The sequence below is a fragment of the Onychostoma macrolepis genome, chromosome 04 (assembly GCF_012432095.1).
Source record: "Onychostoma macrolepis isolate SWU-2019 chromosome 04, ASM1243209v1, whole genome shotgun sequence".
NCBI lineage: Eukaryota > Metazoa > Chordata > Actinopteri > Cypriniformes > Cyprinidae > Onychostoma > Onychostoma macrolepis.
Window position 1 is genome coordinate 21,949,899 of NC_081158.1, and position 19,621 is coordinate 21,969,519.

Below are 19,621 nucleotides of genomic sequence, written 5' to 3' on the forward strand. Positions count from 1 at the left end.
TCCAGCCATGAGAAAACTTCACATGTCCCAAGAGACATCCCCTGCCCCCAGACTATCATTTCTCACTCTCTGCGCATCAGAATTGCAGATTTTGAATTTTCAATCAGTCAGAAGAATCATGAAGCATGTAGCAGGAAAGAGAGGCACTCAAAACTGCAGGTTTTCAGACGTCTCTCTGGATGAATGAAAAACAAGCTCTCCCAGTGCATGGACGTTCAATCTACGGCCAAGTTCCTTGATTGAATTTGGCTTTGAACAAAAGTTCATGACAGAGGTCAGCGATTTCCCTTCAGCATCCTCAAATAATTGATTAACTTTGGTATGTTTACACAAAGCACAGAGGAAATGTTCACAAAGTGTTATTCAGTGCCACCCTGTAATCATAAGCTTCTGGGAATCCAAGGATCCAAAGAATCACGGCCATTGGTGCAGAAGGAAAACTGGTTAATGCTTGGCTTCAAAGATTACAAAGTTCCTCCCAGCTTCCAGACCCACATTTCAAATGTCAAGACAAATCATGTCTCTGTCTGCACACTGAATGTGATATACAGCAGTGGCCGTACTCTACAGCCACAGGCTGCATGACTCTTTTACTAACACTATAATTAACCAATTAACTAAACATAATTGAGGCGACACATCCTCTTCCCTTCTGTACTGACTCTTACCCTGTTTATCTCCATGTAATGGAAATTAAGTATACTGAACAAAGGTTTTAGGTCTACGGTAAATGTTAATTGATCAAGTTTACCAACTTTTTTTGGCAAGGTTTGTGAACCCAGCAGAAACATACAAATTTGTGCATAAAAAGATGAATTTTGAAAACATTATAAAAACTGCACGGGCTGCTGCGCTCTCTGGAACAGGTCTGAAATCCTGCCGAGAAGGATGACAGATCTCGAGTAATTGTATAGTGATGCCCTCTAGTGGTAAGTGAGTAAAGTGTCGTTGAGTAAATTGTGCTGTTTGGAAAAGACGGGTTTTGTTATAATACGACAGTAAAGCAACCCTGGTGTCTTGCTCAAGGGCACAATAGCATTCAATTTCTACGTTTTTCCTGTTGCAACCTTCATGTAAAGTCCTTAGTGCACACATTTTTATGTTATGCTAATTTTGTATTGGCATGACAGTTGGCATGAATGCAGCAGCATCATCCAAAAGCATGAATTCGGCTACTAGTACAATTTTAAAGCACATTATTATTATTTTTTAGTGAGATATGATTATTTTAATAAGTCAAAAGCGTCAGATAATATAAATAGAGATAAAATAAATATTTGATTATGTGGTTTTGCTATTAATTTCTACTGGAATAGAACTAGGGGGATCCTAAATGCGCCTTTAAATTACAGTAACATAGGAAGGTTTGACTATTAAAACTGCAGCAGGACAGTAAGTCCTCTGAACTGTGTATATAGCCTATGTGATTTAGAAAGAACACACAAACAAACAATTACAAAAACTTAATGCCTACCGGAGTATGAATAGTGCAGGGATGCGAGAATTTCAAATCCTCAAGGGTTTCCCCTGGATGCACAAACGCCGCAGCGTCAGCTCACTTTATTACTACCAATGACCAAGATGTAAAAACTAAAGGTCCGGTGGGTCTCAAGTGAGCTCAAACCATGCAGCTGCAGGGGGCGGGGCTTCAGGCTCATCGGTTATTCACGCTCCTCGATTACTTTTCCTGTGCGCGCGCGAGCTCAGCGATCAGCTCGTGCTGTCTTCTTGTCAGCGCAAACATGGCGAGAGCGGTAGCCGATCAGGAGTTAGATAAGTGAAATAAAGCGATATATTCGTGTTTTACTAGTTTGTAGATCATTGAAAACATATATCAGGAGACCGGAACGTGAAGTAAAGTGTTTCAGTCCTGTTTTACAGAGTTGAATCTCGTTTTAAAGGAATTTTAGGATTTGTGCGGTATTTTAAGTGCAGGTAAGTTACACTCCTGTCCGATCTATAACAGGGCAGCAGCAGCTAACCAAGGCCTCATTTATTTCATTTGTAAACTTGTGGAGGCATGAATTATTCAATTATTAGTGGCAGGCATCAGTATTATTGTTGTTCGTACACGGTTGGGGATCTGAGCAAACCGCTACGCCGCAGTACCAAACTTCTGTTGTAAACCGTCCCGCAGAGTTTGCTACGGATATGAATGAGCCTCAAATCGAGGCGCGCTATTATTTTACTAGCCATAGATTTTAAGACTTGCGATGAAAGAGAGACCCGAACCAAATCTAGGGGACGTAATAAAATACACACTTGCGAGTTTGGCACGGGTTGCTCACATTTGCTTTAGAATATATAGTTTATTTTATTGTCTTATTTAAGCCTTATTTATTGTATTAAGTTAATGAATGCATACACTGTATTATCATATACAAGTATAATGTATTTCATTTATTTAACGGTAACATAAATTCTTTATTTATTTATATTTCATTTAAATGACTTTCACTGCTCTGATTTATTTAATAAACTTAAACGGGCTTACCTTTATAAAATATTTAAATGTGTGCATGCATTATTGTGAAGGTTTGTTTTACTTTTTCAACTTTATATCTAAATTTTATGTCTACATTTACACTAGAATAAAGTATTGAGACACAACTAGGCCAGTGGAGATTTTTTGTAGGTACAGCTTTTGGTCAGAAATGGGACATACAAGACAATGTGTATGTATGCAGAAAGAACATTTTACAAAACAATAAAACATGCAGTATAAAGTTAAGTTCATGCATTTAAATATATTTCAGATAAAGTATTTTTGTGAAGTAGTTCAAATATTCCTAATAGATTAATGATGATACTGATGCGCATAAACCATTGCTTACAGTTGTTGGAATTAAACACTTTTCAATCAAAAACTGAATGTTTTAGTAAACAGTAATCTCGGGCATCTGCATGGTTTTATTTAAAGATCATATATTTTATTTGCAGAACAGGACTGGAGTCATGACTGCAAGCACAGGTGGAGGTGGGAGCTGTTTATCCATGAGTCTGTCAGCCCTAAAGAGACTTGACCCCTACATCAGCAGCATCACAGACCTGGCCAGCCAAGTAGCACTTTACACCTTCAACAACACCACTAATGAATGGGTAAACCATGATATCAACAAAATTAATAACAGTTAATGGATAGGTAGATGATTGATTATTCTAAAAATATTTGGACTTATTTTTATTTTAAGTTAAATACAAATATATTAATGCATTTATGTTCTGTAGGAAAAGACCGATGTGGAGGGAACTCTGTTTGTCTATAACAGGTTTGTGTGTTTTCTGATGTTTTCAACAGTGAAGCAACACACACACACACGTTCTGAATCAGAACCCTAGGGATCTAACTCGGTTCTAAAGGTTAAAAAAATAACTTGCATGATATTCCTCAGCCTTATGATATAACACTGTACACTTGACTGCACTAACGCTGCAAAACACCTACTCACAGTTGTTTAGGTCCATCACACTCATAAGCTTTAGTTTCCCACTCATGTTGTGAGTTCTAATGTCAGTTTTCTGTGCATCAGGCTTGCCTCTCCCAGGCACGGCTTCACTATCCTGAATCGTTTGAGCATGGACAACCTGACCGAACCCATCACTAAAGACTTAGATTTCCAGCTGCAGCATCCATTTCTGCTGTACAGGAACGCTCGCTGTAAGTCAAACTCAAATGCATCAGAGTAAAGCTAAAAGAGCTCATACAGTGGTACAATATTACACATAGCTAAAAGTACGCATATTTGGTTTATTGTTCAAGTTGTTTTTCATAAACAAATCCTTACATAATGACAAGATGAAAGTGTCTGATATTAGAAACAATATTTGTATAACAGACAGGGTTAAAAACCTCATTTATACATTTTGCAGATGCTTTTATCGAAAGTGACTTACATTGCATTTTTTTTTTTTTTTTTTTACCAATTCATGCTTTCCCTGTGAATCGAGCCTATGGCTAGCGCCATGCTCTAATGCTTGAGCTACAGGAATGCTTACATGAGGATTTTGGGAGATTGACTTATCTAGTATTACTCTTTGTTCGGGGAAGTTTAAAATTCTGATGTTCAGCCCACAAAGGCCCAGATATACTTCTTATTTCCGTGTTTCCCTCCATCTCATGCTTAGTTGAACAAGCAAGCCTTTGAAAGTAAACTTCACTGACCATGAGTGCAAATAGATGCACATGGATATTTCTTTCGTCCACGCACATGGCTGCACAGACACAAAAATTGGGCTGGACATGGATGGTGCCTGTTGGACAAATGTTTTGGACCCCATTTGGGTGTGTATTTGGCATGCAGTGTCAAAACGGATTGCTTGAAATGGATGTTAATACCTGGTGTAAACAGCACAGGCAATACAGGGTGAGCATCCATCCAAAAAGCGAAGAACTTAACAGCAGTAAAAGTGTGTCTGAATTGAGAGAGCTGTCAGACTGGCGTCTGTGTGTGTGTGAGATCAGAGATCCCTGGCAGGCGTGCCTGCATGAGAGGCCCCAGAGCCACAGTGCCTTATATGGTGCAGAGAAGTATGTGTGTTTCTCTTCCAGTTTCCTGCCAGCATCACAGACCCAACCAGCCAATCCTGATTAGATAACAAGCCTCTCTCACACGCACACTTGCACAGGCTTCCAAGGAAATTCATGATAAAGAGACCTGCAAATAGGATCCATGCGGAAAAGCCTTAAGTACTTCAGGCTGATTAAATTAATCATGTAGATCTTGATGTTTCAGCCAGTCCAAAACTGATGTTTGGGCACTGCAGTGACAGTGAAAATCTGTGCTACTGCTAACTGACTGATGGGAAAATCTATCCTGGCTGCTTCCGAATGTAGGTGAGAGTTTACTGGCCAACTATTTCACTGAATTATGTGCCATTTTTCATTTAGTGGATTTTTATTTCCGATCAAACTCGCCGCCTCGATTCTAGAATGTTATGAGTGGTAGTCATAGAACTGCTCTATGGTTGTAAAAATGTTCTAAATGGTTGTTAAGTGTGTTGTTACTCATTCTGGGGTGTTCTAGAGAAGTTGGTTACTACGGTGGTGTTGTAGTAGTGTACAACACAATGTGATCTCCACAACACAATGAAATTAGCACAACGGAAACAAGCTGCAGTACAACGGAATTAGCACATCACAATGGAATTAGTCCTATGCGTTGTGTTGTTGACTACTGGGCCACCATAGTTTACAGTCAAAAGAGCCCACCAATAAGTCTCAATTATATAGAATTCTTCAGCATCACCCTGGTTCCATAAACAAAAAGCCAGTAGGATTTTTCCATTGACTTTAAGATCATTGCAGATAAAAATAAAAAAGAGCAATAAATGCTTATGATTCTTATCAAGAAGAAGAACATTATCAAGATAATCCTCACAAATGAACACAACATTCATAAATTTTGAAATCTGAATACAATCGCCAGAAGAAGGAAAAATTACATTTTAGGCTATAAACTAACTACACCATGGTGACATGATTTCAAAGTCACCGACATTAAGCTTCTGACAGTTGGAAAGTTTGAGGTAGAATAGTTTGTAAGATGGCGAGTATAATCACAGTGAAGTTGTAAAAGTGGACTAGTAAGCAGATAAGATTTACCGTTTTTGATATAGATATGGTGTAATATCCCTATCAGCCTTCATTTTCAGGACACTTAAAAGCTTAAATCACAAGTAGGGTATTACTTCTGTACTAGTTATAGAATACAACGCAAAAATGTCTTGAGACCTTATTTTAGGCATTTGACTAAATCCCATTAAAAATACCCACTGATATTGGGACGATGGAACTGGAAGTGCATTGCCAGGTTTTGGACTCATTCCTGCAGGACTCTATTCTGGTTTCTAGATATGGCTTGTGTCCCTGGTTTAATGTCAATCTAAGGAATATTTTCCTGTTATATTATCCACCAGATGAAAACTAAATCTGGTGACTTCTAGCACCGCTCTCCTCAATAGACCACACGATTTGAGGTACTGTTCATGTCTGTAGCAAAAATAGTGCAGTGCAAGAGTTACTTTGTTAATAGTTGAATACTTGGTAAGGGCAATAATATTACCTTTACAAACCCTATTTATAAGGTTTCAGACAATGGGAAGTAAGACCTACACTGTCCGTCTTAAACACATCGTTCTTCCTCATGTGCAGAGGGTGCCTCTCTTAAACAAACGCAGTGTTGTGATTTGTGACTGTGTAGCGGGACTCTTGCGTATACAAAGCTCTTACCTCCTGGCCGCACGAATGTGTAGCCCAACTCTCTCTCCGACACCAGCTTCCCTTTAAACCGCACCTCCACTTCCTCCTCCAGTCGCTCGTGCTTCAGCCTGCGCCGACTGAACAGCCCCCGCAGCATCTTTTTCTCTTACTGAGATTTGAATCCTCAGCAGATTGAAGCTTTGGTCTGTTTGAAGTTGGTCAGAAGTTCACAGTCTCCTCACTGCGCGTGTGGATTGCGCTCCATTCAGTAAAACAAGCAGCGAACGCTTCTGCACTCTGTCTGACACGAGCGAGGGTGTGTGGTTCGGGTCTCTGTTTTTCTTTTCTCTTTGTTGTGTTTTGCTAAGTTCAACTTCAAGAGCGCTCGCAGTGTCCTCTCATCCCTCTCTGTCCTTGTTCTCCTCCCACTGCTCGCTCTCTCTCTCACTCTCTCAGAGTTGTGTTCTTTGGTTCCCAGGCAGTATTTTGTTTGGGTTCTTTCCCCAGGCGCTGACCCGCGTGGTGCTCTCTGCTCTGAGAATGAACGGTTGTGGATACAGCACCAGCCCTTTCTCTCTCTCTCTCTCTCTCTCTCTCTCTCTCTTTTCGTTTACTCGCCCTTGGTTTTGTTATCTCTCTGCTACTTCTGGAGGTGAATGGAACAGGTCTTGATTCAGCTGTCAGCACCACGCTCTAAGTTTAGTTCATGAGGGCTCATGAGGAACCACAGTCTGAAATTATCACTGAAATCTCTATTAATTATTCCTAATACGGTTGCTCTTTAAAATGACCAGTGACTGTTGCTACAAGTATCTGAAGACTTCATCTTGGTCTTTAAAGACATTTTGGTGTCCTGGCACAGCAGTTGGCTCTAGTTCTGCTTGGGCACTTGGGAGTTTGGACTCTCTGGGAAAGGAATTTCGGCTCGAGTGGAGTGTGTGTGTATGTATGTATGTATGTATGTATGCATGTATATGATGGCACTGTAAGTGCATTGTATGCTTTCAGTTTTAGTGGTCCTTTTCCACTGCTAATTCTGATGATCTTCATTGGTTTTGATTGAATCTTTTATTAAGATTAATATGCAATATATGTTTTTTTTTTTTGGCAGTGTTCATCTACGGCATCTGGTTCTATGATAAGGAAGACTGTCAGCGAATAGCGGCGCTCATGAAGAAGTAAGTTTCTCCTCCATCTGCAACTCGTACAACTTTTAATACTGGTTCTGATTCTAGTTCCATTTAATGATTCCAGTTCCTTAATTCCCTTAATGATTCTTCTAGTACTTCTTTGAGGAATCATAACATTTTTTTTAACACAGTTTAATCTTTTTTTCCTCTCTAGAATGCGTTTAATAATTGAAAATTACACAATGAATTTGAAATTGATTCAAGACTTATTCATTACAAGAGTGTACTCGTAAGATTTATTCGTTCCCGAATCGGGCTACATCATGCTACAACCAGTGAGGACAATGCAATAGAAAAATGTTGCCTTTGTATGACTTAGCATAGAGGTGTCCAATCCCAGGTGCACCTGAAGAGTTTAGCTACAACACATGCATAGAAGTTTCTAGTTAAACGATTGGTTGGTTCAAGAGACTTTAATTAGGGCAGGAGGATGGAAGGTGGCTCTCCAGGAACAGGATTGGACACCCCTGATTTAGCAGTACCCAATCTTTTTATCTCATCACAACGAGTTCCAACATCAAGCTTACAATGTCTTTATTTTGTTCTTTTGCGGAAGAGGAAACACTATTACTTTGTTCCATATGGCAGATATTCAAAAGCTGTTAACAAAACCACATCTTGGGACAATCATTTGGTTTCTGTTTAAAAAAAGAAAAAGGAAAAAAAAAAAAAACTGTTTTCCAGCCCTAGCTCTTACTTTCTCACACTCAATCTTTCTTTATGCTTGTCAGTTTGGCAGGGCAGGAACAGCAGTTACAGCCGCAAATGGCAATTGGCTCTGTCTCTCCGCGATCTGCAGAGCAGGGTGTGGATATAATGCAGATGCTCACAAAAGCACGAAATGACTATGACAAGGTAACACGCGTATCTTAATGTCTTCTTTTTGTCTTGCACAAGTATTAAGGTGCTTTATATACACTAGATGTCACCAGTGCACTGTACATTTCTCCTACTTGTGTGTTCTTCCTTACTTTTTAGGGAAAACTCAGCGAGCCGAAAGAAATTGGCAGTGGTGGTATCATCTATGGCAACCCCCATCTGATCAAACCCATTCCCCTCAAACCAACACAGGACACGCACATTCAGGGACAAACGCAGCAGGTGTGAATACTCTACCTCAGCATGTTTGTGACACAACAGACATAACATAAATGTAATATTTAAATATAAAAATGAAACTTTCATTCTCTCTCAGGATACAGAGATGGACACAAAGCACCTCTCGGTTGTCACTTTGTTCGGTGCTCAATCAAAACCGGACTCTGTCTCGCCACAGCCCACCGCAGCTGTCAGCAGGCTGGGTCCAACGCGGTCCGCTGTGGCCCGCTCGCTGTCTTATGATGACCCTACTCCAGCAGGTGGCGCTGTGGTGTCCAACACCCCCATGCAGCACTGCCCAGCCATCCACAAGCTCATGTCTGGTTCACTGCTGCAGCCCCTCTCTGAATCCCCAGAGAGCCGTCTGTGTGAAAACGGGGCAGCCCAGAACCAGCCTGACCCGATACAAAAACTGCTAATGAACCCTCTTCCTGTGGCAGGGACTCCAGGGATGCCTTCCTTACAGTTAAATCAGGGAGAAAGTGGGGTGGGGCCCCAAATCCACCCTATGGCTAAAGCCCCAACTCAGCACTTGCTCTATGTCCCAAATAAAGCACCCCCTGCTGGAGTGGCAGGGAATGTGGTGTCGCCACATGAGCTTCTGCAGAGGCTCACATTGGTGCAGCAGGAGCAAGAGCTCCACCCTCATCAGGAGCTTCTACAGCCCAGTCTGACCACCAGCAGCTCCAGTCTCAGCAAAACTAATTCGACACAGGTAAAATAAATCTTTCTGTTCAGTTATTCTGATCTGTTGCCTTTGTTCATCCTACAGCTGTATGTATAATCTGTGATTTAATGTGTGGGTGCAGGTGAGCTCACCACAGCGTATCCCAGCGACTGTAGCCCCCACCCTGCTTCTGTCACCCAGCGTGTTCATCCAGACTAAAACCACAAGAGCAGAACCAGAACCAGTTGAAATCAGAGCACTTAGTAAGACTCAGCTACAGGCCACACTGCTCCACCTCATCAAGGTCAGAACCAAACACATGTCCATCTGTATTATTCCAATATTGATCATATAATTTAGAGATGCACCAATATTTTGACCATCAAGATTTTTGTTTGCATAAAACACCATTTTAGGTTTTCAACCAAAAGAGAAAACATACAAGAAGAAATATAGTTTTAACACATCATTTAATTTTATATTTACACACACTATATTTTTCGAAAGTTTGGGGTTGGTAAGATTTTGTTTTTGAAAAAAGTCTCTTATGCTCATCAAGGCTGCATTTATTCGATAAAAAATATAGTAGAAATAGTAATACTGTAAAATATTTTAAATAACCATTTCTATTTTAAAATGTTTTAAAGTAAAGTGTTCCAGCGATGGCAAAGCAGAATTATTACTCCAGTCTTCTAGATTAGAAATCTTTCTAATATGCTGATTTGGTGCTAAAGAAACATCTCTTATTATCAGTGTTGATAACAGTTGTGGAAACTGATTCTTTGTTTTTCCAGCATTCTGTGATGAATAGAAAGTTTTTATTTTTTTTAAATAGAAAATCTTTTATAACATTATAAATGTCTTGATTGATGCATTATTGATTAAAAAAAATAATAATTTCTTTAAAATAAAGAAAAAATTGATCACAAGCTTTGAATGGTAGTGTGTTTGAGTGTGTACCTCTAATGGGTTGTTTCTCTCTTTCTGTGATTCAGAATGATGCCTCATTCCTGGACACCATCTATGAAGCATATGTCTCCCGTCTCGCTACAGACTCCAGCTCAAAACCTTTCTGAAGCACGTGTACACGTACATGCAGCTGTCATGCTCTGAACCCATATTGTCATCCCATCTCAGGACTACCCTGCTATTCTGAATGTAGCATCCAAGAAGTTGAGCACCTCAGCACCAGATTCACAACGGAAAAACCAGTTTGATTGCAAATTTTATGATCTTCATACAGTAAATTGAATGATCTGAATGTCATATCAGCTTTGAATTTGCCACTTGCACACAAGGGGCAATCTGAAGTATTTTAGAATTTTCTGAAAGAAGAATTTTATGGATTTCACGTTTATCTTTTAGACAACAGGGCAAGAAATGTGCTGTATGTTAAAATCTGAGTGGATTTTTATCCTTGCATATCGAAACAAACCCACAAAAGATAGAAAAACAGGACCCTAGCCTCAAATATAATAGAAATAACATGATAAATGACAAGATAAGGCAAACATGTCTTGTCTTGATTTCTAGCATCTTCATATCTCAGCTGACACAGGCAGAAACTGCCCTCATCCCTTTACAAGCCAGCAGAAATTGTTTATTAATTTTAGTCACACTTTAAAATGAAAATTGATTTTGTTTAAATATACAAACAAAAGTGTACATATATATATTCTATTTTTCTATGCTTCTGTTCTTATATCAACATGCTGGAATATTTTTAGGTTCAGTTTTTTTTTTTTTTTTTTTTAAGAAACAAAAAAGACAATGTCATCAGTATTTTGTAATTAGCTTGTCAAACTGAAAACAAGCTGACAATTTTATTTTCTTCCATTTGTTTTTCTTATTAAAATAATACCCCAACACCCCATATAGTGTATGTTCTGGTTTTCTAGTTGATAATGCTTATGTATGACTTTAAACGTGCTACACATGGATCTGTTACGGTTGAAGCCTGTTTGAAAGGTTTCAGAATACCTTTCAAAAGTTTGAGGTCAGGTATTACTTTATTTTTTATTTTAGTTAATTTTATTAATCAAAGATTGCCTTAAATTGATCAAAAACCAACAATAACGACGTTTAAAAATGGTAAATGTTAATAAATTCTGTTGTTTTGAACTTTCTATTCATCAAATGTGACCCTGGACGACAAAACCAGTCTTAAGTGTAAATTTTTTGAAATTGTGATTTATACATCATCTGAAATCTGAATAAATAAGCTTTCCGTTGATGTATGGTTTGTTAGGATCGGACAATATTTGGCTGAGATACAACTATTTGAAAATCTGGAATCTGAGGGTGCAAAAAAATCTAAAATATTGAGAAAATCTCCTTTAAAGTTGTCCAAATGAAGTTCTTAGCAATGCATATTACTAATCAAAAATTAAGTTTTAATACATTTACGGTAAGAAATTCATGGAACATGATCTTTACTTAATATCCTAATGATTTTTGGCATTAAAGAAAAATCAATAATTTTGACCCATACAATGTATTTTTGGCTATTGCTACAAATATACCCCAGCGACTTAAGACTGGTTTTGTGGTTCAGGGTCACAAATGGTCCTGGAAAAAAAAAAAAGTCTCCACAAAAAATATTAAGCTGCAAAATACATGAGACTTTCAGAAGCAAACAAAAAAAAAAAACTTACCAACCTCAAACTTTTTAACGGTAGTTTAACCTGCATGCTGACAGGTTTGTCTAACCATAAGAGCACATTGGACTTTTAGTTAGGTTAAAAACAGTTTCAATTTTGGAACTGCACATTTTAGAGTGGCCTTTTATTGTGGCCAGCCTAAGGCACACCTGTGCAATAATCATGCTGTCTAATCAGCATCTTGATATGCCACACCTGTGAGGTGGATGAAGTATCTCGGCAAAGGAGAAGTGCTCACTAACACAGATTTAGACAGATTTGTGAACAATATTTGAGAGAAATAGGCCTTTTGTGTACATCGAAAATGTTCTGCTCATGAAAAATGGGGGCAAAAACAAAAGTGTTGCGTTTATAATTTTGTTCAGTGTATATAAATTTCAATTCAATTCTTTAAAAACATTCTCAAAAGAAATATTTTGCAATAAGCTTAAAATCATCCTCTCCTGCAGTATAAAATGTGTCATTTTGTAATCACCGTCCCTGTGTCAGCATTCATTGTCACAAGACTGAAATCTTTAGCTCACATCTGCAAACACAAACACACACTTAGTGCAGGTGTGTATCTGTCTGGAGGATGAAAGCTGTTATTTACACTAACTGGGTCACTGGGAACAATCTAGGGTATAACATCTGGACACTGACACTCACAATCAAGCGTGTACGTGTTTTAGGGAAAAAGAATGTAGACTTTTTTTAATAGTGCTTAAAATAAAGCAGGATGATGTAGTTATTAAAATCATACTGCTGTTATTAAACTCAAATGAGATTTCACTGGAGGATACATGATTGTTTTAAAGAAAATGAGTAAAAGCCCATTTTATTTCACAAAAAGAAGATGGGTTTTAAATAGTAAAACAAAAGAGACAAAAATATTTGAACACTTTCTACAGAAGATGTCAAACATTCGTGTAATTTCATGATTAATGTGATGAACCACACGCTTGTGCATTCACTTCATTTTTTTTTTTTTCATTTAAAAAAAAAAAATGCTTTTATTGAGCAAGGATGCATTAGACTGTTCAAAAATGTCATTAAAGATTTATAATATTTCAAAAGATTTATTTTTCAAAAAAATTATGTAAATCTATTCATCAAAGAATACTGAAAAAATGTACACTAAATTATCAAGCAGCACAACTGTTTTAACATTGATAAATCAGTATAGACTGGAGTATCGACTGCTGAAAATCAAATTTGCCATCACTGGAATAAATTAAATTTAAAAAATATATTCAAATATAAAACAGTTATTTTAAATTGTAATAAGTTTTACTAAAAAAATAAATAAATAAATAACCTGCCCCCAATCTTTTGGTAGTGTACATCACCTAAAATCAGTTTGGGACCATGTTGTTTAAAAGAAAATTAAGATGAGTAAACATCTAGCATCATTTGTGCACAGATTCCACTTGTGCATTGACATTCATACATTTTAAGTGTGGCTTCAGCGTCCAAATAAACTCTGTGTTTGAGAAAGTTGCAAGGTTTAGTTTCCTTCTTTCTGACTGAACAGACCATCTCCAGAAACACTAATAATCCTATGACAGAGGCCCTCCTCTCGCTCATCCTTTTCTCTTTCACTTCATCTCTCTATTCCAATACATGCCCCTCACCCACCCTCCATCTCCTACATCTCTCGCTCTCTGTCTCTCTCCCCCACTGTGGGAGTGCAGTGTAATCCATGTGGATTATCATAGTGGGGAGGGCAAACTGAGTGTGTGAGCGTATCTACTTCTGTTTCACTTCCTCCCAGCTGCGTTGAACATAAGATGAGGGTGAGAGAAACCGAAAGACAGGTGGAACTGCAAAAGTTGCCAGCTGGCCAGTCAGTCCACATCAAGACATCATCGGTGGGACTCTTAGAGGATTCACATAAACTCTGAGGAAGAAAGAGCGTGATGAAGAGAATGATGAAAGGATGAGATGCAAGCACCAAGTGGGGATGATCAGGAATGGGGAGAACAGAGCCAGATGTCATTATTTCAGAAGAACATTCTGGGAGGTTTTCTGTGTCACCCAAAAACACACTTTTGAAGCTTCCGGAGCGTCCTTTGGGCACAATTTGATATTAAGACCAGACTGGGATTACCGCAGCAGGTCTGTCTTCAGGATCCGGTGAGCTGGAGATCGTGCACGCTGCTGTTTTATGCACGTAGCAGGGGTTGATGGGTAGGATGAGGAGCATCACACTGCTCTGGGTGCTATTTTCAAGTTGGACCATCCAAACACAAGCTCAGATGAGGATATCACCTGAAACGTGAGTTCAGTTCATCTCTGCATGAGTTTTGCTGTCTTAACATCCCAGCAACCCCATGAATACAAAATCTGCGCAACGTAAGAGAGACGTTTATTGCTAAGTTCAACATAAATCTTTCACACTTGCACTCTGCCCTCAGACATTTATAGATGAACCTCTAATAGCACTCCTTTGATTCCTAGTGCAGATCCACAGTATTTCTCCAAATCTCATCTTAATGCTTGCAGGTCATGACCCCTTGTATAAAGCCAAAAGACTGTAAGCCAAAGCTTAACCTCCACTGCCAACATTCACTCAAAATCCACACACACAGCCTGTTTGAACAGACTTTATAGTCTCTCTGAGAGCTAATGTGGTTCCTGAAAGTCAAACTAAGAAAACACCAACACGAGCCTTAATAAGCTTAAAATCTTTAGCGGTCAGAAAATTGTGACCCTGTGTTTTAATTAAAAAAAAGTTCCCTTGTTAATTAATGACAGCAGCCTGAAATCCTCCACTTTGAAAGCCTTAAAAGAAACTGCATACTGCTGCTGATGTCAATGATCTCCCTGGCATTACTGACCCTATGGAATCTTTTTTTTTTTTTTTTTAATTGTGACCCTGGACCACAAAACCAGTCTTATTTGTAGCAAATATACCGATATTCTTTTATGCCAAAAATCTTTAGGATATTAAGTAAAGATCATGCTCCATGAAGATATTTAGTAAATTTCTTACCATAAATGTATCAAAACTTCATTTTTGATTAGTAATATGCATTGCTAAGAACTTCATTTGGACAACTTTAAAGGATATTTTCTCAGTATTTAGATTTTTTTGCACCCTCAGATTCCAGATTTTCAAATAGTTGTATCTCAGCCAAATATTGTCTGATCCTAACAAACCATACATCAATGGAAAGCTTATTTATTCATTTTGAAATATTGACACTTAAGACTGGTTTTGTGGTCCAGGATCACAATTGTTTTAGTCCATATCTGTTAACATGTAGTTATGATTTATTGTTTTTGATTTGTTTTGCTCATCAAGGCTGCATTTTTAAAAAAAATCAAAATCTGGTAAAATTGTAACAGAGAAATATTATTACAGTTAAAAATAACTGTTTAAATAAGTCTAATTTAATACATTTTAAAATTTCATTTATTCCTGTGATGCAAAGCTGAATTTTCAGAAATCATTCTAATATGATGATTTAGTGCTTAGGAAACATTTCTTATTATCAATGTAGAATACAGCTTTTCAAATGTTTTTTTTTTTTGTGAAAATCAAATTTTTCCAGGATTCTTTGATGAATGTTAAGTTCAAAAGAACAGCATCTATTTGAAATCGAAATCTTTTGTCAATATAAACGTCTTTGCAGTCACAGTTGAATGCATCTCTGCTGAAAAGTATATTAATACTATAAATAAATAAATAATAAATAAATAAATAAATAAATCTTACCGACCCTATATTGATGACTCGTGCTATAGTACAGATTTTTTGTCCAATCAAATTTTCTCTAGAATGAAAATGTCATCCCCCAGACATCAGTTACTTGATATTAACTTATTGTTTATAGATCTATCTTAAAAGTAATCTCATGCTCACATTCTGCCGTCTACCGGGCTATGATATTGCTGCTTTTTGTTTGTGTTCTGAACAGGGTTCAACAGTGGGCCAATGCCTTTGGAAAACAGCTCTTGGCCTTGTCAAACAGATACTCGGGCGCTCAACTCTTACAGAAGGTTTGTCTGTTGAAAATCTGATTTTACCCCTTTGTTTCAATCCGAACAACAAAGCAATCAGGGATATTGTCTGATAATCTGCAGCTTTATCCCTAAATCAGTACGTTAGCGATGTTAGCAAACTGCTGGGAAATGTCACATGCAGCTGTGTCCAGTTATCTGGCATCTGTTTGAATTTACACAACACTCTAATTAACATTACTTTGTACTGTTAACCATAGACCCGGTGCCAGCCTACAAGCAGCCCATCTGCCTACCAGAGAGTCATATAACGACAAGTTTATATCTGACCTGAATATGTGGGCGTGCTTTCACCTTAAGGGCCTTTATTAGTGCAGCACAACAGCAGGAACAGTGTGCCTGAACAGTGAGGCAGGAAGAGGATTAACCTTCCCAGACTGCTGCATCTCCTCCTCCCTGTTTTCCTTTTCTCTCTTTTTCCCCCCTTTTGTTTTTGTGTCTCTAATCTAAGCTCAGAATAAAGCCTGGTACTCTTACAGTGTTGTGTGGAGGTGGATTATCCCTGTCTGACCTGGTCTACGGGTAAAGAGCGGGACTCATTGCTTTGGACACAGATTGAGATTCTGCTCTCACTGGCCTTTAATACTGAACAATGATCTAGAACTTAGCCTTTGACTTCAACAGCACATATAAAGCTTTTGTCTTTCGTTTAGAATTACACAAATGGAATGTGTGTTAATTGCTGTGATGCTAGTTCCTCAGTAGATACAGATTCATGCTTTTTTATTTCTTCTTTGTTATTGCCTATTGCAAAGTGACCTTGAGGTCGTAGAAAGGTGCTTTATAAAATAAAATTATTATTTAAATCTGCCAAATTTTTAGGAGTAATTATTATAGTCTAACCCTCTAGTCTATAAGTATTATGATTAGCTTTATATTAAATACTTAAGTCCTTTTATTGAATTAAATGTACAGTATATGTGTCTGTGTGTAGAAATATAAAGATGTGGAGCCCATAGTCAAGATGCAGGAAGTAGATGGTTTAAAGATGGTGAAGGAATTTGCTGAAGAAATGGAGAACATGCTGGGAAGAAAGATGAAATCAGTCAAGGTCAGAGATATCAGTATTTTGACATGATGCTCTAAAATGATCAAATTCTTACTATTCAAAGAATTATTTGTTATGGAATCATTTCAGTTGCCTGAATTCCTTTTTGTGTGTGTTTTATATAGAGAATGGCAGAGACAGTAGAGGATGCAGATTTATATCATGAATATAATGCAACATTAGCGGTGAGCTCTCTATACATTCTTCCATCCCCTCAATCTTCTATTCATTCCTCAATCTATATGTGACCCTGGACCACAAAACCAGTCATAAGTATCAATTTTTCAAAATTGAGATTTCTGAATAAATAAGCTTTCCATTGAAAATCTGGAATCTGAGGGTGCAAAAAAATCAAAATATTGAGAAAATCTCCTTTAAAGTTGTCCAAATGAAGTTCTTAGCTATGCATATTACTAATCAAAAATTAAGTTTTGATATATTTACAGTAGGAAATTCACTAAATATCTTCATGGAACATGATCTTTACTTAATATCCTAATGATTTTTGGCATAAAATAAAAATGGATAATTTTGACCCATACAATGTATTTTTGGCTATTGCTACAAATATACCCCAGCGACTTAAGACTGGTTTTGTGGTCCAGGGTCACATATTCAAATGCGCTTGTTCTCCTGCAGTTTGACTACTACAATTCTATGATGATTAACACATTGAACGAGGATGGGAATTATGTGGATTTGGGGGGTGAATTTCCTCTGGAGGAGAATGAGCACTTCAACAAACTGCCTGTCAGTACCCAGCAAAGTGTCATACAAGTGCCCACCAATGTCTATAACAAAGGTGAGACGCAGAAATGAAACTGTCCATTTTCATCCCTAATTAGAAAACGATCAAGCAAATCTCTCTCTGTCTCTCAGATCCTGATATTCTGAACGGGGTGTTTATGTCAGAAGCGCTGAATGACATATTTACCAGTAACTTTGAGAAAGACCCGACTCTAACCTGGCAGTACTTCGGCAGTTCAACAGGATTTTTCAGACTTTACCCTGGTAATCATCACACAACAGCCTTTCTCCTTTAAATGCCCCATTGCAGGTTACAACATGAAAGCACAGCGATTACAAAAATGACAGTGTTTGAACATGCATGTCTGCTCATTCAGACACAGGACAGAGAGTCTGATTGACACAGAATTACTGGTGTGATTAATGGTGACACTCTTCTCTCTGCCTCTCTCATTCATCATCATGTCATCACACTATAGACACAGTAACAACACCAATAAACTCAGGCTTTTCAGATCTTACACACAAATGAACACAGAAATCCTTCCCTCTCTCATGGAGAGGAGATTGTAATTATATTCATTTATACACTCTTTAAGGTATCAAGTGGACACCTGATGAAAACGGAGTTGTCACTTTTGATGCCAGGAATCGCAACTGGTGAGTCTTAGAATCTTTCTATCCAAAACAATATTAAAATGTATTAATTGCATATTAATTAAAATAACGATCCGACAAAGCATCTTAAAAACATGATGCTCATGGCTCAGGATTACTGCTCGTGATAGACGTCTTTCACCTCTATGAACTATCAAGAACTCAAGATTAGTGACTTGGCTGCAGTCCAGGGTCAAGGAGCAGAAGGACTGATCTCAGTGAAAGATTTTAATCTTGATTCCTTTCCGTGACTGACTGCTGCATCTGCCCAGTTTCCTCAAACACCTACTGCCAGGACTAACTCTATTACTGCTAATGCACACGATCTCTTTAGCCGTAACGAACGCGGAGTACAGACCTGTTGTCTTGTGTTACAGTCCTGTATCTGAACAGCTAGAGTGATCACTGTGGCGCGTTTATGAAATTTGAGTAGTTCTGTTTTATTAATAAGTTACATAAACACAAGTAAGTGAATTAAAAATGTGTATACCAGGCTACTACTGTAATGCTCGGTCTTAAGTTTCAGTCTCTCTGTCACCTTCTTATTGTGATCTCATTACTTCCTTCTCTCAGAACATTACGTAGATGAGATTTCACACGCTGTTTGTAATTATTACTGTGAAAGGTCTCGAGTGTTTGTCAATGGTCATGTGAGCTAGTATTATTTATATAGCCTACTATTTTTGCATTTTTTGAATTAGCTTTTATTATTATATTTAGAGTTTTCATTTTATTTATTTATTTATTTACTTTTTTCTTTTTCTTTTTTTATTAATTAATTTGAATTTTCTTTATTGCCAGCTTAGGTTTTTCATCTAATATTTATCTTTTTAATTCAGGTTTATTTAACTAAAATAAAAAAAAAATTAACAGTTGCAGTTAATGATCTGGTCTTGTAAGCATTTCAAAAAGCCCTTTAAAAAATAAGATTTCCATGATTTTTTTCTCCTTCTCAGGTACATCCAGGCAGCCACGTCCCCCAAAGATATCATCATTGCTGTGGACATTAGCGGTAGCATGAAGGGTTTGAGGCTCACCATTGCTAAACACACCATCAACACCATTCTAGACACACTTGGCGAAAACGACTTTGTCAACGTCATTGCGGTAAGAACAGAAATCCTCATGATCAGATCAAGTGGCAAGTTCCTCTATGTAAATCTGGTTATTATCTTAAATAACACCTAATATTTTCTGTCTTTCTAGTACAGTGATTACGTCCGGTATGTAGAGCCCTGTTTTAAAGGTACGCTGGTACAGGCCGATCTGGATAACCGTGAGGTAACGTTTTCTTTATTTGCACAGAGCAGTGAATTCAGTTGCCATATGAGATTTTAATATTTTCTGCAT

At 37.8% G+C, this 19,621-nt stretch overlaps 3 protein-coding genes across 21 annotated transcripts in view; 2 read left to right on the forward strand and 1 right to left on the reverse strand.

The window, feature by feature from the left end:
• Positions 1 to 7,249, reverse strand: part of cacna1c (calcium channel, voltage-dependent, L type, alpha 1C subunit) — a 130,169-nt gene extending 122,920 nt beyond the window's left edge. For 3 of the 19 annotated variants that reach the window (XM_058773137.1, XM_058773134.1, XM_058773133.1), the window contains exon 1: positions 6,230 to 7,249. In XM_058773137.1, coding sequence (XP_058629120.1) covers positions 6,230 to 6,356 — 127 coding nt within the window. In that variant the 5' untranslated portion in view covers positions 6,357 to 7,249. The remainder of the gene's footprint in view (positions 1 to 6,229) is intronic. The other 16 variants (XM_058773147.1, XM_058773135.1, XM_058773138.1 and 13 more) reach the window with 8 other exon arrangements.
• Positions 1,618 to 11,025, forward strand: dcp1b (decapping mRNA 1B). The gene is made up of 10 exons (XM_058773156.1): positions 1,618 to 1,935; positions 2,941 to 3,099; positions 3,229 to 3,269; positions 3,531 to 3,658; positions 7,311 to 7,377; positions 8,121 to 8,244; positions 8,368 to 8,490; positions 8,585 to 9,202; positions 9,297 to 9,458; positions 10,150 to 11,025. Exons 2-10 carry the CDS (start codon positions 2,956 to 2,958, stop codon positions 10,228 to 10,230), a joined length of 1,488 nt encoding a protein of 495 aa, XP_058629139.1. The 5' UTR covers positions 1,618 to 1,935; positions 2,941 to 2,955; the 3' UTR covers positions 10,231 to 11,025.
• A 2,558-nt stretch (positions 11,026 to 13,583) lies between these two features.
• Positions 13,584 to 19,621, forward strand: part of cacna2d4a (calcium channel, voltage-dependent, alpha 2/delta subunit 4a) — a 44,782-nt gene continuing 38,744 nt past the window's right edge. Inside the window, exons 1-10 of the mRNA XM_058772389.1 lie at positions 13,584 to 13,589; positions 13,971 to 14,071; positions 15,717 to 15,798; positions 16,754 to 16,870; positions 16,993 to 17,052; positions 17,507 to 17,669; positions 17,747 to 17,878; positions 18,214 to 18,274; positions 19,228 to 19,378; positions 19,478 to 19,552. Coding sequence (XP_058628372.1) covers positions 13,584 to 13,589; positions 13,971 to 14,071; positions 15,717 to 15,798; positions 16,754 to 16,870; positions 16,993 to 17,052; positions 17,507 to 17,669; positions 17,747 to 17,878; positions 18,214 to 18,274; positions 19,228 to 19,378; positions 19,478 to 19,552 — 948 coding nt within the window. The remainder of the gene's footprint in view (positions 13,590 to 13,970; positions 14,072 to 15,716; positions 15,799 to 16,753; positions 16,871 to 16,992; positions 17,053 to 17,506; positions 17,670 to 17,746; positions 17,879 to 18,213; positions 18,275 to 19,227; positions 19,379 to 19,477; positions 19,553 to 19,621) is intronic.